The following is a 17,501-nucleotide window of genomic DNA, read 5'->3' as shown; positions in this document are numbered from 1 at the left end:
CGTAAATCCCGTACCATCCTCGTAGCTTTTCTTTTCACCGCTTCCATTTTTTTAACATCCTTCGCAAGATACGGCCTCCAAAACTGAACACAATACTCCAGGTGGGGCCTCACCAACGTCTTATACAGGGGCATTAAAACCTCCTTTCTTCTGCTGGTCATTCCTCTCTCTATACAGCCTAGCAATCTTCTAGCTACGGCCACCGTCTTTTCCTTCCTCGAGAAATTGCAGCAGCAAAGTAAAAAAAAAATATTTAAAAATTCTTTAAAAAATCCAAAACATTAAAAAAGAAAAAAAAAACTATTAAAAAATTAAAATAAGAACATTATTCTAGTATAATCAGATAATCTTGCAATTTGATTTGAAAGAAAGTCCTCCACAATTATCTTCCAGGTCCTCAACTCTGCTGTCCCAGCATGAACTTCTAAAGTTCTACCACAATAAAGAAAACGTGAAGCAGTGGCCTCAAGGCTATGTTTTGGGACCCCAGATCAGGCATGGGCAAGCTGCAGCCCATCACTGATCAGAGCTGCCAAGTTAGCCATTCCAGGAGGAAGACTTTTTGGCCTGTCCTGGTTTTAAACTTACATCCCAAAGCAGTGTACTGTTTGTAGTCCAGGATTCTATCCATTGAAATCAGTGCTTCAGGTCCCAAGATGAGGACGGCAGAAATCCAGGCCCAACCAAAAAGTGTCCCTCCTGGAATGAGTAACTTAGCAGCTCTGCATCACGGATTCAGAGCTGCCAAGTTAACCATTCCAGGAGGGAGACATTTTGGCCGGTTCTGGTTTTAAACTTACATCTACTACTACTACTTAACATTTCTAGAGCGCTACTAGGGTTACGCAGCGCTGTAAAAATTGACAAAGACGGACGGTCCCTGCTCAAAGGAGCTTACAATCTAAAGGACGAAATGTCAAGTTGGGGTAGTACTGGTTAGGTGCCGAAGGCGACATTGAAGATGTGGGCTTTGAGCAATGATTTGAAGATGGGCAGGGAGGGGGCCTGGCGTGTAGTATTTGTAGTCCATGATTCTATCCATTGAGGTCAGAGCTGCAGGTCCAATAATAGTGAATATACATATACTCGTCATTGTTATAGTCTCCTGAAATCATCAATAATGGCTACCTTCTTTCTTTGCTAATAATCTTCCTTTAAACACAAGCTGTATACGGTACTCACTCTGTAATCTCAAGTTGTTTGTAAGCCACATTGAACTCGAGAATGCTTGGGATAATGTGGGGTATAAATGCCAATAAATAATACATAAAAATAATACACCAAAATGAGTTTGGCAGAAATCCAGGACTGGCCAAAATGTCTCGCTCCTGGAATGGGCAACTTGGCAGCTCTCTGAATTTAATGTGACCCTTGAGACTATGGGAAGTATACACAGAAAACATCATTAACCAGGCAGAGTTTGGGTGATTTTTAAATACTGTTGTTTTTCTCAAATATTAACCTCTCCAGCTGTTTCTTTCCTTCATTTTTAGTTACATTTTTTTTACTTATTTATTTATGGAGCTGTGCATTTCTGATTCTGTCTTCACGCAATGTTGCAGCCTGCTAGGGATAGACCTCTGTGTATAAAGGTTGCCCACCTCTGCCTTAGGCAGTATACGGAAGGGTGCTTTAAATTTAATATTTTTCACAGCTCTTTTCTTTATCCTAAGTAGAGAGATGTGGTAGCCATGTTAGTCCACTTTTAAAGGACTACCTTCGAAAGCTAATAAAAAAAATGTATTGTTAGTCCAATAAAAAAGGTATCATCTTATTTTCGTTTCTCTATTTTATTCTGTTTCTTTATCCCAGAAAGCCTCATCTGGTTCACGATCTTGTAAATGTTTCTGTGGTTCACTTTGAGCCCTCTTTAAAATTTGTGATCTCTCTACGAAGCAGGGGCCCCTCTGCCGATGCTAGTCAGCTTCAAACTGGATTCTGCTTCACTGTTGTTACCTCATGCCCTTTTTTTAGTCACAGCCCTCCCCCACTTTGGTCAATGGGCTGCATTTCCATCCTCCTGCCATCATGATCTGATTTTTTTGTTTTTTTTAAATTTCTACATTTCCAATTCTGCTAATTTTAATGGTACTCCCAGATTTCTTTGGCAGATTGTTAATGGTTATAATTAAAAGTCAGGGACTCGGAGAGTACAAATACTAGAGGTATTTGGCTTCCTGCATTAATGCCCAGTAGACCTTATGCAATTAATCACTACCCTGCGATTCTTAAGCCCCAGCCATCTCTCTCCCAGACTCAACTGTGTCAGTTTAATTACCAAGTCTTCTGAGACACTGTGGCAAATTCACATTCAGATAGGTTACACATGCTATTTCATGACATCTGTCAACCTCAACTCTTTCAAGTACATTATCTGATTTTAAGGGATTTCTTCCAAGACAAACTGAAAACACTAAATGGGGGTCCTTTCACAAAGGCATGCTGAAAAATGGCCCGCGGTACTGTAGGCATGGGTTTTGGGTGCGCGTTGGAATCATTTTACAGCGCACCTGTAAAAAAATGCCTTTTTTTGCCGAAAATGGACGTGCGGCAAAACCAAAATTGTCAACTTTCCATTTTGGGTCTGAGACCTTACCGCCAGCCATAGACTTAGCGGTAAAGAATTTGGTCGGTAATGACCTGCGCACATCCGCTACATGCACCAAAAAATAAAAAAAATATTTTGCAGACGCGCACCAAATTTGGAAATTACCGCAACAGCCACGCGGTAACTCCAATTTGGCGTGCGTTGGCGCCTACGCGGCTTAGTAAAAGGGGCCCATAATTTCTAGGTGCCTTTGCTCTCCTGTCCTTTCCTCCTTCCTAAACACACTGAGGAATTCTGCCGAGGAATGAGTTTTTCTAAATCTTGCATACTTAGCTCCGCCGTGAGTACAAATGAAACCAAGCCATCAGGAACAGCAGATATGACATTCACACCTTTTAACATTTTCTGTAGGTTTCCTACCTTAGCAAACTGAGCATTTATCCATTTTGTAAATGTTTTCTTCTGAACATCTTCTCGTTCATCTGAAAATGAAGGTTAACAGAAATTTGGGTTACTAAGAAGACCATTTAGAAATGGTGCTGCACTGTTTATCCTCTTACAAAAGATTATAAACTTAAGTCCTGAAATGCAACAGCCTGGCGGGCAAGTGGTTAAGTTTCATAATTCAGGTACATCCCAACCAAACGTGCAAAACAATATGACACTATCCCAAATGGGAAGTGATTAGTAAGTCCAGTACTGAGAATGTGACTCGCTATTGCCAAGCAATGCTCTCGGGTCCCAGTGTGCTACTACTTTGCTGAATGCTTCTCCTTTGAGACAGGGGTGGCCAGTCAAACAAATTTGTCTCTTTTTTTTCCCAGGGTTATCTTTTCCATTCCAGAATAAATGTCATTGAGAGTGTGCTTCTGTTTTCCCGATTGTGCATGCATCCTCAAACCATCATGCATTCCCACACTGTCAGGAAAGGGTGTGCCAATGGGGGGATAATTCTCTACAGGTTTCCAAAGGTTAGGCACCATGACGCTGTGCCCTAATGGCCAGATTCTATAGAAGGCACCTGTTCTGTCCTCTGACAGCCTTGCACTAGTTTATAATGTGACCCTAAAATGTGTTTAATGCTCTTACTGTTATTCTCACTTCTAAGGATTTTCATTGCTGCAGTTCTCACTGCAAAGATACGTGAGCAATGCATTGTGTGTAATGTAGTTCACAGGCAATGCAGCCACACCTGCCTGTCTGTATAAGAACTGTTACTATTGGTTTGTGCTGCTGCCCAGATCTCTTCTCTTTCTCAGCCAAGCTTGGCTCCTTTGTCTACCTGCTATCATTTCCTGGTCATTCTTACTATCTCTGTCCTGAGAGGTCAGCCAGGTATGACCTTTGCCTCCAAATTGAGGGCTGTCCTCTGGGACCACCCTTGCTACCTGATGGCAGGCTCTCTCCCCATTGGTCTTTTTACCCCCTCCACTCTGGGCCTGTGAGAGTCCTTCTTGGCCTCTCTCTCTCTCCATGAGGCATTCACCATCTTGCTTCAGACAACACTTGTCCTGCTAAACTCCTTGGAACGAACTTGGATTTTTACCTTGAATATATCTTCCTAATGAGATATTGCACTCTCCAGCCACCCAGCTCTGAGCTACGTCTACCTCTATTTTCTCACCTCAGCAATAAAGCTGCCTCTCTTCAGATTTCTACCTCCAACCACTGATACAGCTCTCAGAATTATGGAGTCTCTGTGCCCTGGGGCAACCCTTCTGAACATCTGACTGTGAGTAAATTATCTGTGTTTATTCAATAAAGGGAACTTCAGAAAATAAGAGACTTCAGGTGTGTGCTGGTGTGCCAAGGTTATACTTCAAGATATTGAGACTTTACAGTTAACAAGTCTTAAGAGGCTTGACAGCACCTATAAAATCCATGCATTAAACTTTTCTGACTAAGCATATTCTATAAGCACATGCAGATTTAGGAGCAGTATATCGAATACACTTAGTTCATATCCCAGCGCCTAAACCTACATGCATCCATTTACACTTGAAAAACATGGTGTAAATCCCTGCATGTAGACTTACACACACTGGGCCATATTCTATAAGTACACGCACAAATTTTGGAATGCCCATTTCCCTGCCCCTTTTGAACTGCGTGCATTAGAATTTAGGCGCAGTTCATTATAGAATACGCTAAGCGAGTTGCGCATAAATTCTATTTAGTGCTCATTTTTGCTTGTTAATTGTTATCAACGCTAATTAACTTGTTAAGCCAATTAAGTTGCATTTGTTGTTATAGAATGGTGGCCGAGACTTCCCACGGTAGTCTCGTGAGTCTTGACAGTCTCGTGAGACTTCCGCAGGGAGTCTCGGCTGCCATTTTTAAAATACGGTGGTGCCGGGCAAGGGGAATAGCAGCAGCACGTTGGACTGGGCAGAAAAGAACATGTCCCCCCTCCGCAGAGACCACTAGATTACCAGCGGCGTGCCTTCCAAGGTAGGACCAGGGGGGGGAGCAGTGTGCACCGGGCATCTTGGCAGAGTCTCTGGTCCCTCGGGCACTGCCCAGTTGCCCGAATGATCAGTCTGTCCCTGGCACAAACACAACATATATCATTACATTGCATATTCATTTCTGCCGCATATGATTATACTGAAATGGTGCAGCAGAGAAGCCTGTGTGAGGAGGAAAATGAACCCAGCTGTAGATTAAAGCTTGTGTACGTCATCTCCTTATATTTAACTTGTTTCCTGATGAGTGATTAACAAGGCATCAGACTGCGTTCAAAAGATTATTTGATCTGTATTGTACTAAAATTATGGTTGATCATTTTATGTTACTTTGCAACTCAGAACAGCGATACGGCTATCATCATTCTACAATTATTTCACGTACTAATGATATGCTTATTTGCAGAGTGAAAGTTTTCTTTAGGCTTAGGAAAATACGCTTTTATATAATACGAAGGAAAAACCGCTGAGGAATAATAACGGGATAAGGCTGAGAGATGGTGAGAACAAATGATCTGGGTGATAATTTTATTCTTATTGTTTCCTACAAGCAACATCAATTTCAGTTCAGCTAGACTACTATGGGTGGGGGGGACTGGAGAAAGGTGGATGGTGTGTGTGTGTGTCTAATAGGTGTGGGGGGGGGGGGCTGGAGAAAAATAGATGGTGCATATGTGTGATGTGTGTCATGGGTGGGAGGCTAGAAAAGGGCAGGTACACTGCCCAATTACCACCGGGTACACACCGGATATGATGCGACCTGGGGGAGGGAACTACCGTCAGGCTGCTGCAGTAGCCCAGCGGTACTTCCCTTTTGGCGAGTTGTAAGCCCACTATCAGGCTTATTTTCGAAAGAGAAGGGCGCCTCTCTTTCGACAAATCGGGAGATGGGCGTCCTTCTCTCAGGGTCGCCCAAATCGGCATAATCGAAAGCCGATTTTGGGCGTCCCCAACTGCTTCCCGTCGCGGGGATGACCAAAGTTCCCGGGAGCGTGTTGGAGGCGTAGCGAAGGTGGGACTGGCGCGTGCCTAACAGATAGGCATCCTTGAGCGATAATGGAAAAAAGGAGGGCATCCCTGACGAGCACTTGGCCGACTTTACTTGGTCCATTTTTTCTTACGACCAAGCCTCAAAAAGGTGCTCAAACTGACCAGATGACCACCGGAGGGAATCGGGGATGACCTCTCCTTACTCCCCCAATGGTCACTAGCCCCCTCCCACTCTCACAAAAAACAACTTTAAAAACTTTTTTTGCCAGCCTGAAATGTCGTACTCAGTCCATCGCAGCAGTATGCAGGTCCTTGGGGGGGGGGGGGGGGGTATGTGTGTGTTAACGGAGGCATAGCGAAGGCGTGGCTGTCCTTCTTTCAAACATTTTGGACATCCTGAACTGCCCTCCCGCCCCCCCCCCCCCCACAGGGATAGCCAAATTTCAAGGGAGTGGTATGGAGGAGTGGCGGAGTGGTCTAGTGATTAGAGCACCAGTCTTGCAATCCAGAGGTGGCCGGTTCAAATCCCACTGCTGCTGCTTCTGATCCAAAATCCAAATAAATAAAGGGGGTGTCGGAGGCATAGCAAAGACATGGACGTCCTTCTCACAGAAACAGCCACATTTTGGACGTCCTCAACTGCCATCGCTGGAACGGAAGCATAGTGAAGGCGCCTAACACTTGGACGACCCCCGGATGCAGCGGCATCCGTCCCCCCAGGGTGCAGCATAACACCCCCCTCCCCGGTGCATCAAGCTCTCCCCCAGGTGCATTCCTGGCTGCTGTAGGGTGCAGAGAGCAGCCGCGCGCCTGCCGGCTCCGCTGGCTCCCTGCTCCCTCTGCCCCGGAACAGGAAGTAACCTGTTCCAGGGCAGAGGGAGCAGGGAGCCAGCAGAGCCAACAGGCGCGTGGCTGCTCTCTGCACCTATGGCGGACCGTCCCCACCGCCCTGCCCTTGCTACATCACTGCATGGTGATGCCTCCTCTGAAACAATTTGAATATTTTATTTGGGGGGGGGGCACACATGAAGCATTTTCTTATTTTCTCTACTTATTTTGTAACAGTTGCTACTTGGGATCTTTTCTCCTTCACCTCAGGAACCAAGCCCCCCTCCCCCGAATTCAAATGACTTGAGCTTTTAAGGTAATCGGTATTCAAATACATCTACACAAGAAGAAAGAAGTCTTCCAGTACATTTGGTAAAACTCTAATACACATTCAATAGTAGAGAATATACTGAAGTCAGTTTCATTTCTGCCTGCTATAAATCATTGCCCTTCCAGGGCTAATCATAAACCCAAGTCAACCCATATTAACCTGATTAACATATGCACTGTTTACTACGAGTCTCATTGTTGCCACTCGTTAAATCCCCGTTAGGAGGGAATACTGAATAGAGTTCTTCGAATGAATGCCAAATAACCATTGATTTGTAATTTGACGGCATCAGTAAGGTTGGATAAATTAGTCCTTCTTCCACCTGCAAAGAAAGAAACGAGGCCATTTCCCCTAAATCAGTGAAGGTCTTTTGTGAATTATGCATGTGATTGCTATTATATCTAAGCTGATGAAATACGCTATATGGCATCCAAAAATCAAGTATATTATTAATGTGATTCTGAGTAGAAGGTGGGACCGCTTTGCCAAGAGGCAAGCAGATTTTTTTTGTAATATATGCGGCTGAGGAGAATACATTTAGCGCTTCTCGGAAAAGCAAAACATTATGATAAAAATGCTGAATTGCATTGTTTGATGAATTTGTAAAATTGAAAGTCATTGAATAAAAAAAAAGAATTCTGAGCTCGCATTCAACTTCTTTTTCTTTTTGGTCGGACGCTTGCTGGTCTTGCTGGGGTTTGGGCATAGGCGGTCGGTGGCCCAACTGTTTGGGGAGGCTAAAGGGGGCGGGGTTAGGGGTGGGGCCAGGGGTGGAGCTTAAATCCATATTTGTCTGATAACACACAAAAAAAAATAAAAATAAAAGTCACAATTAATACCTTTTATTAAATTTAGATATTAGATATGTATCATATGTCAAAGAATAAAGTGGTTGCTCAAAGCATATTCTAAGCACAATCGCTCAACTGCAAAACATTATGCACAAATTTGTGCAAAAACACACTCAGAACCTTACTGTACCATAACACTAGGTAGACCCTAATACACCAATATACCACCCATACGGAAAATGCAGACCGTCAACAATATGAAACAAGGGATCATATCATCACAATTCTCATGTAGAGCCACAAAACACCCTAATTCATGTTTAATGTGGGATAAAATGCCATAAATAAGTAAATAAATATAAACATTTAATGTTGAGCACCTGATTCTCAAAGTGGACATATTCCAAACACTATAATGAAAACAAAATGATTTTTTTCTACCTTTGCTGTCTGGTGACTTTGTTTTTCTGATCATACTGACCCAGTATCTGATTCTGCTGCTATCTGTCCTCTTAACTCCATTTCCAGGGCTTCCTTTCCATTTATTTCTATACTTTCCGCCTTTCTTCTTCATTTCTTACCCTACATCCGTAAGTAAAAGCTGGGTCCTCCGCAAACTTGACTGTCCAGTGGATCCAGCTTTTGCCTATTTTCTTCATCCATGTGCATTTTCTACTCTCTTCCTTTTCCGTCATCTCATCTCCTTCCTCACTCCTCCCTCCCCCTCCATGTCCAGCAACCCTCCTCTCCCCTGCCCTCTCCTCTCCCCTTCATCCACCATGTGCAGCAACCCTCCTCTCCCCTCCCCTCCATCCACCCATGTCCAGCAACCCTCCTCTCCCCTGCCCTCTCCTCTCCCCTTCATCCACCATGTGCAGCAACCCTCCTCTCCCCTCCCCTCCATCCACCCATGTCCAGCAACCCTCCTCTCCCCTGCCCTCTCCTCTCCCCTTCATCCACCATGTGAAGCAACCCTCCTCTCCCCTCTCCTCCATCCACCCATGTCCAGCAACCCTCCTCTCCCCTGCCCTCTCCTCTCCCCTTCATCCACCATGTGCAGCAACCCTCCTCTCCTCTCCCGTCTGCCCTCGTTTCTTTCCTGCCCCCCCCCCCGCCGTACCTTTAAATATTATATTTTTGCTGGAGTCGCGGGCAGCGCCGGCATTGAAGGCATCAACAGGCTCATCGCGGTTCCAGCAGCCTTCCCTCGCAAGTCGGAAGATGGCTCCGCCCTCTTCTGATGTATTTCCTGTTTCTACGAGGGCGGAGCCATCATCCGACTTGCGAGGGAAGGCTGCTGGAACCGCGATGAGCCTGCTGATGCCTTCAATGCCGGCGCTGCCCGCGACTCCAGCAAAAATATAATATTTAAAGGTACGACGGGCGGCGGTGGTGGGCGGGGCAGTGGCGGGCTGGGGAGGCTAAGCCTCTTATACGGGGCGCCTATGGGTTTGGGGAGTTAGCTTCTGGTAGGAGGTGAGAGTTTTATCTTAAAACCTACATTTTTTTTTAAGGTTGCAATTGAAAGCTGGTTTGGGGTTGTGTTTATATATAAGATCAGTCTATTTGCTATGGAACTGTTTATAATAAAGTTTTCTTTATTTTGTTAATCTATGTAAGCCACATTGAGCCTGCAAATAGGTGAGGGAATGTGGGATACAAATGCAATAAATAAATAAATAAATAATAATAATTCGATACCATGCTTTGTTGTTGCATTTTTGTGTTATTCTGAATAAGGACCTCATTAAATTAAAAAAATATATATATTCTAAGCTATCATATATGGCTGTAAATGTGTCTGTGAGGTTTGGCTATGTCACCAGAACCCTATACAAATCTATACTTTACGTCATAAGTACATAAGTATTGCCACACTGGGACAGACCGAAGGTCCATCAAGTCCAGCATCCTGTTTCCAGCCGAGGTCCTCTTCTTCCAGCGCAAGGCTTCGTTCCGTTTCTGAGTCTGACGTCCTGCATGTCCCCGCCAGCAAAGGTAGGTGATGGCGGGTTGGTGGCGGGAGGGGGGGGGAGGTCGAGAGGGTCGTCAGCAGGGGGTCCAGGGCCAAATCTACAGGGGCCCAGGTCCCCGTGGCCCCACGTAGCTACGCCACTGGTGCTGCGTATATCTAGTAGTGCTATAGAAATGATTAGTAATAGTAGTAGTTAACGAAAGCCCAGTTATTCTCAATAAGAATTATTTACTAACTATGAACTTAAATTAATATGTTAGTAAATGAGACCCTATTTTACTGGGCCGTCAACAGCAGGATCCAGATTCACGTTCGGTTAACAGTTTACGGCCTTGCAGTGGTTCTTGAGTTCAGAACAACAGCCTCATGGAAAGACAAATATATACTTGAAAGATTTGGAACCGGATTAATCCCATGAAATCCTAAGCATCGTGATGCCCTGGAGAATCAGTATGTTTTGCTTTTACCCTGGATCCTGTCAGCAGAACTCTGTGCATTTCCAAAAATGTTACCATTCAAGCATGGGAATGGCTTCTTCTGATCCTCAAGAGATAAACAAGTTTGTTTACTTAGTACAGCTAATACGTGTACATCTGATGAATATTAATTCTACATAGCACATAAAAAGACCTGTACAGCACTCCGAGCTGCCCATTCCTGTCATTATTTTTTTAGATTTTGCTCACACCTTTTTCAGTAGTAGCTCAAGGTGAGTTACATTCAGGTACTCTGGATATTTCTCTGACGAGAGGGGTAGTATGAGTAAAGCGACCCTGGCAGAAGACGAGACGGGCAGCAGAGTTTTGAACCGATTGGAGAGGGGAGAGGTGACTAAGTGGGAGGCCAGCAAGAAGCAGATTGCAGTAGTCTAAAAGAGAGGTGACAAGGGTGTGGATGAGGGTTTTGGTAGAGTGCTCGGAAAGAAAGGGGTGGAGGACTCACAATCTAAGTTTGTACCTGAGGCAATGGAGGGTTAAGTGACTTGCCTAAGATCACAAGGAGCAGCAGTGGGATTTGAACCCGCCACCTCTGGATTGCAAGACCAGTGCTCTGACCACTAGGCCACTCCTCCACTCAGCAACATTCCATATAGAATCTCAAAAAGTGACAACATTCCATGTAGAATCTTCAGTAGCAGCAACATTCCATATGTTTATTTATTTAGATTTTGCTTACACCTTTTTCAGTGGTAGGTCAAGGTGAGTTACATTCAGGTACTCTGGATATTTCTCTGTCCCAAGAGGGCTCACAATCTAAGTTTGCACCTGAGGCAATGGAGGGTTAAGTGACTTGCCCAAGATCACAAGGAGCAGCAGTGGGATTTGAACTGGCCACCTCTGGATTGGAAGACCGGTGCACTAGGCCACTCCTCCACTCCACAGTAGATTGTTCTCTTAAGGAGGCCGCGTCACCGACCTCAGCAAAGTTTTATGTATCTTCTAGAAGCTTCTACCCTACTGCTGTGGGCCTCATCCCACTTCTCAAAAAGAAGAGGCTAGTTCAGTGATTCCGAAACTTGATCCTGGAGGCACTGCAGCCAGTCAGGTTGTCCACAACGAATATTCATTTGAACGCACTACCTCCACAGCATGCAAATCTCTCTCATGAATATTTATTTATTTATTGCATTTGTATCCCACATTTTCCCACCTATTTGCGGGCTCAGTGTGGCTTACAATAAGATATGAATAATGGAAATACATTTGTTACGACTAGGTTATGGATTACATTGAACAGAGTTGTGCGAGACATTTGAATATCATTGGGAGTATAACAATGGGACATCAACATAGAAACATTAGAAGGAGACAATGGGAAAAAAGGGCATTGTTAGAAACCTAGACATATAGTGTACATAGTTCCGTGATATCCTGAAAACCTGAGTAGCTGGAGTGTCTCCAGGATCAGGTTTGGGAACCACTGGACTAGTTCATTCTAATGTTCATAAGCTGTCTCACTTTTTAGCATTTTGAAAGCAGGCGATGCAACTGTATTCACAACTTAAATACTGTAGATTATGGACGCTGACCCTAAAGAGGGGGGTTCTTTTTCTGAAGCAGCAGAAACAAGAATAGATTCTGTGGCTTGAAAAGCTTTGAACTTAAATGGATTCATGTTTTCTTTCAAAAAGAGAATTATGTTTTAATGTAAGTACTTGAGAATGAGTTGCAGGGTGTTTGTAACCGTTCCAGGTACACACACAGGGCGAAAGCCTCGCTGTCGACTGATTATTAACCAGTTCAGTTGCTGAACATTTTTCTCCAGATTGCAAAAGAGAAGGCTGATCATTTTTTTTACGTATTTGCTCTCTGCAGCTTGGATGAGCAGGCAGCTTATCCGGCTTTTCTGAAGAACAAGGATGTCAGATCTTACATTTTCCAAGACATTATCCCGATACATCTTTCTGCGCTACACCTATGCTAGTGAGTTTACAAAAAAAGCAATTTCTTGGCAGCTTCCTGTCTCTCAAAGAGGGAAGCCCAGACTCTTACTGCCTCCCCCGCCCCCCCCCCCCCCCACATGCCACATTAGATCTGATCATTTTGACGTGGACGCTGTACATCTCCTGAACTGTAGCCTGCATTTGGATCTAGAAGCCACGTCAGAGCACATTTTGCTAGACATGGGGTAGAAATGCTGATCAAAGTTTGTCTCCAGAAAAAAAAAAAGAAAACCAGCACTAAGCACCATTCTGTAAAAGGGAGGCGGACCTGTTGTAGAATCGCACTTACTCCCGGATTCTAGGGTTACACGCAATTCTGCATGTAAATCTAGGCGTATTTTATAACTGTTCTAACAAGGAGTTAAACGTTAACAGGGCTTAACATGCAATAACAAGCGCTAATTGGCAAAAATGAGAATTTACGCACGTAGATCATTAAGTGTATTTTAATGTACTGCGCCTAAACTCTAATGCGCACAGGCAAAAAGGGGCATGCTTACGGGTGTGGAAGTGAGCGTTTTGTGGGCATTCCAAAATCAACGTGTGTTATAAAATATGGGCTAGTGAACGTAGGCCTACACGCAGGGATTCACGCCAAATTTCATTGGTGTAAATGGACTCACGTAGACGCAGTCGCACGAACTACACCTAAGCGTATTCTAACATACCTCGTGTAAATTTACGCACGGTATTTAAAATACGCTTAGGTGTATTTGCCCAGCGCACGTTAATTTTGGGCACCATATAAAGAATTGGGCCCTTAGCGCCGATTCCTGCACCTAACTTTTGGCACTAGGCTTACGTCTGCTGAAACCTGGTGTAAATGCTGGTGCCCAAGTTAAGCGGGCTGAGGCGATGTTCTATAATTCTCCACACAACTTTTCAGAATGTCCCCGACACGCTTATGGCCACGCCTCATTTTGAGCTACGCACCAGACGTTATAAAATAGCGCAAATCAGATGTGTGTGCAAATTGTATTGAGTGCCAATTGACTTATTACGCAATTCATTTGCATGGGCATCTTAGGCATGAGCAAAATTCTGGGCACCATATATAGAATGGTGCCGCTGAATATCGGCACTAACTACCTAAAGCCGAAACCGGCTCTTGAGTGTGCGTTCCAGGGGCGGAGTCAGTACAAAGACCAGGGGACTCTCAATGACATCCAGTGAAAATATTTTTAAAACAAATAGGAGGAAATATTTTTTTTACTCAAAGAATTGTTAAGCTCTGGAGCACGTTGCTGGAGGATGTGGTAACAGCAGTTAGCGTATCTGGGTTTTGAAAAGGTTTGGGCAAGTTCCTGGAGGAAAAGTCCATAGTCTGCTATTGAGATGGATATGGGGGAAGTCAGTGCTTGCTCTGGGAATGGTAACATGGAATCTTCTTGCTATTTGGGATTCCGGAATCTTGTTACTCTTTGGGGGTTCCGGAATCTTCTTACTCTTTGAGATTCCAGAATGTTGCTACTATTTGGGTTTCTGCCAGGTACTTGTGACCTGGATTGACCAGTGTTGGAAGCAGGAAACTGGGTTACATGGACCACTGGTCTGACCCAGTATGCCTATTGTTATGTTGTTACTTAACCAGTTATGTGCCGATGATATTCAGCCCTTAACTGATCAAAGGGTCCTTTTAATAGGCTGTGGTAAGAAACAGCCTTAGTATGCTCTTACATGGTTCTTTCCTATGTGCTTAAGTCATTTTTACCATGGTCGTGAAAATGTGCTATTTTCCATTTTTTTCCCTATATATGGCTGTGCACTGTTTATCACTAGTGCGAGACCATTTACAAAAATTACCATGGGACCACTTATTTTGTAGGCAGTAAGGGCGCTGGTGTTAACTATACACTAACCAGTTACAGAACGGTAATATAGATGTTTAACACAGAAATGCCCCTGAAACACCCTCCCCTCAAGAAATTAGGAAAAAATATTTGTCACATGCTTCACACGTGCAAATAACAAAACTAACACAAAATGCTTTAGCGTGTCCTACATTAGGCCACGTTTGCTCCACTAGGAGTGCGTTAAGTGTTCAGCACAGCTTAGTAAAGGACCTCTAAGTTAGTTGGTCAAATAGAACTGCCTAAATAGAAGTCCAGTTTAACTTAACCAGTTTAGGCTAAATTTTGGCAATTAACCAGTTAGGTGCCAGCCAGCCACACATACCCGGACATTCACCCCCATTCAAAACCATTTAACTGGCCAGTCAAAAGGCCCTTCTGTCAATCCATCAATATTCAGCCGGGGGGGGGGGGGGGGGGGTTGTGGGTAGCTGACTACCCCCAGCCGAATATTCCCGGTTAGCAGCAAGGAGATAACTGGCTACAATGTGTGATGTAGCTCTCTATCCCTGAATATTCAGCAAATAGCCGGCCATTTTAAGTAGCCACATTGGGCTGTGTAAATAGCTGGAATATATTCGACCAGTTTAAACTTAACTGACTAATTCCTAATATTAACTTAGGGCCTTGTTTACTAAGGTGCGTTACTGTTTGTAGCGCACGCGCTAACCATGTAGGCGCTGATAGGGATATAGGCACATACAGGGTTAACGCACGTTAAAAACGTTAACACGCCTATAACGTTGCTTAGTAAACAGGGCCGTTAGCTGGTTAAGTCTAAACCAGCCACAAAGAAGCCAGATATTCAATGCCGGTCACCAGAAAAGGCCGGGCATTGAATATCCAGGCTGACAGCAAGAGTTAGCCAGGCCCTCAGTGTTAGCCCCTGCAAGTGGTCCAAGTTTAATATTCAGGCATAAAGTTGCGAAAAAAATCTCTGACCACCGCCCGCTGAATATTTACTCTCACAAGTTTTGATCATGACATCATAACTGCAGAAAATAACATTTATTTATTTTAAAAATGTTTTACCTGCTTAAATGTAAGCAATTTACAGCAAATGTAAAAATTAGATTTAATCTACTGTCACTTAAGCACCATTTCAACACTTTTCCTAGGCTACAGTAATGATCTGAACTAGTTAATCCTAAATACACATTCTGTATATGTACCAGGTTCTATCAAGAATTACACAGTAAATCACGTTTACAGGCCATAGACTGCAATTAAATACACTTTTCAAATTAATAAGCACTGATGTGGAGTTAATTTTCCATGAGAATGCCCATGTTCTTAGCTCTTTGACCAAAAATGTTGCCGTCATCATTTTGAGCTAATAAATTCTTAAGTGAGGGGCAGGAAGGTTTTTTCCGGTTTTGTTCAGCACATTAGGTAAATTGCTAGGCATAGTTCTTTTTTTTGTGTTTTCAACTAGTGATGGTCGCTGGCTATTCCAGTGATTAAACAAACCCACTAAATATACAATCCATCAATCTCCCTTTCATGAACGATGCACAGCTTTCAGCCACTGGAAAGCCAAATAAGTCCATCACTCCAGCAGCACATGATTTAAGTCACACTTAGTGTAAATTCTAAACGCAAACCAAAGAGTAAACATCTTGAGAACATCGTCCGTCCAAGATATTAAATTGGAAAAGCAAGCTCAGTTAAAACATCCGTTGATTGGACTATTATATACAAATTACTAGTTGAATTGTTACTAATGTGTTTATATGCGTGCATACCAGTGCGTTTTTTATAGCAAAAGAGGTGCCGGTACTGAAACGCTAGGCCACCCTTCAGGGGTGGGGTGATCACTGAGGAACCCACACCACAATAACCAGGACCCTGCAACCAGTCACAGGCAAGGGCGTAGCCAAACAACAGATTTTGGGTGGGCCTAGGCAAGAAGTGGATGGGCACCAAGTGTTCTCCCCCCTCCCCCCAACCACCAAAAAATATCTCAGCTGGCGGGAAAACGCTTCTTTCCACCTTGGCAGTCTGCAGCAGGCATGGGTTGAAAACTGAACATGCAAAGATACCGGTATCGTGGAGAGTAGCATTTCATACCATCAGGGGGAAGACTTCAGCTGGCAGAGTTTGGGATCCCCACTAGCTACCGCTAAATGCGTGCTACTGTTGGGTGGGCCTGAGCCCTAAGTGGGTGGGTCCCGGCCCACCCAGGCCCACCTGTGGCTACGCCACTGGTCACAGGATCTATGACAAGGCAGAATTGGTGTGTAGGGCCTGAGCTCTTTCATTAAAACTTGGAGCCCATAAGTCAATTTTGGCAGACAATGGAAAAGGTGCCAGTACTCAGTACCCCCAAGTACCCCCTCAAAAAAAGCCCTGATGATGCATACACACATAAACACCTATATACTACTACTACTACTACTTAGCATTTCTATAGCGCTGCCAGGGTTACGCAGCGCTGTACAAGTTTAAACGTGGGGAAGGATGGTCCCTGCTCAAGAGAGCTTACAATCTAAAGGTAACAAGCTATGTAGTCAGTGTAGAGTGGCTAGGCGCCAAAAGCAAGGGAGAAGAGATGGGCTTTGAGTAAGGACTTGAAAATGGGCAGGGAGGGTGCATGGCGTATGGGCTCGGGAAGTCTGTTCCAGGCATAAGGTGAAGCGAGGCAGAAGGGGCGGAGTCTGGATGACTAAAGGAAGTCTAAAGGAAGGATGAGTGCGGCTAAACAAAGTTTTAAGAAAATTAAAACTTTTGAATAAAAATAATCTAAGTACTATTTTAATGATATTTTTTCCTTTGACAACTAAAAAAATATCTGCTACTTCAGTTTGCAATTTAAAAAGGATGCTACCATACAAGGATATTAGACTGATACATGTAAGGACACATATGCACATACACAAACTACACACATGTACATAATAGGCACAAATGCACATACACACACACATATGCACATACACACATGCACGCACACAAAAATGCACACTTGCACACATACGTACATATGTGCACAAATGCACAAACACACAAACATGTACACAGTGGCAGACATGCACATATACATATATATATGTACACACACTCATGAACATACACACACTTACAGTCACATACACACATGCATACACACACAAGCACACACATACACTAAATTAATTGACCAATTAGGTGCTAACAAATATCAGGGTTAACAAGCAGTTAATTGGCAGTAATTAAGGGTTATGCATGGATCTGCCCTGCACTCTATTCTAGAACACGCACACCTGCGTTTCATAGCATGTAACTCAAAAGGGGCTTGGCA

The 17,501-nt window shown here is 43.9% G+C and overlaps 1 protein-coding gene across 1 annotated transcript in view; it reads right to left on the bottom strand.

Annotated features, from left to right (window-relative positions):
• The window catches only part of DMD (dystrophin), a 2,615,032-nt gene that overhangs the window by 2,351,514 nt on the left and 246,017 nt on the right, over positions 1-17,501 (bottom strand). Inside the window, exon 2 of the mRNA XM_030202363.1 lies at positions 2,969-3,030. Coding sequence (XP_030058223.1) covers positions 2,969-3,030 — 62 coding nt within the window. The remainder of the gene's footprint in view (positions 1-2,968; positions 3,031-17,501) is intronic.

Source organism: Microcaecilia unicolor, chromosome 4 (genome assembly GCF_901765095.1).
Source record: "Microcaecilia unicolor chromosome 4, aMicUni1.1, whole genome shotgun sequence".
NCBI lineage: Eukaryota > Metazoa > Chordata > Amphibia > Gymnophiona > Siphonopidae > Microcaecilia > Microcaecilia unicolor.
This window is presented reverse-complemented; position numbering and strand designations above follow the sequence as displayed.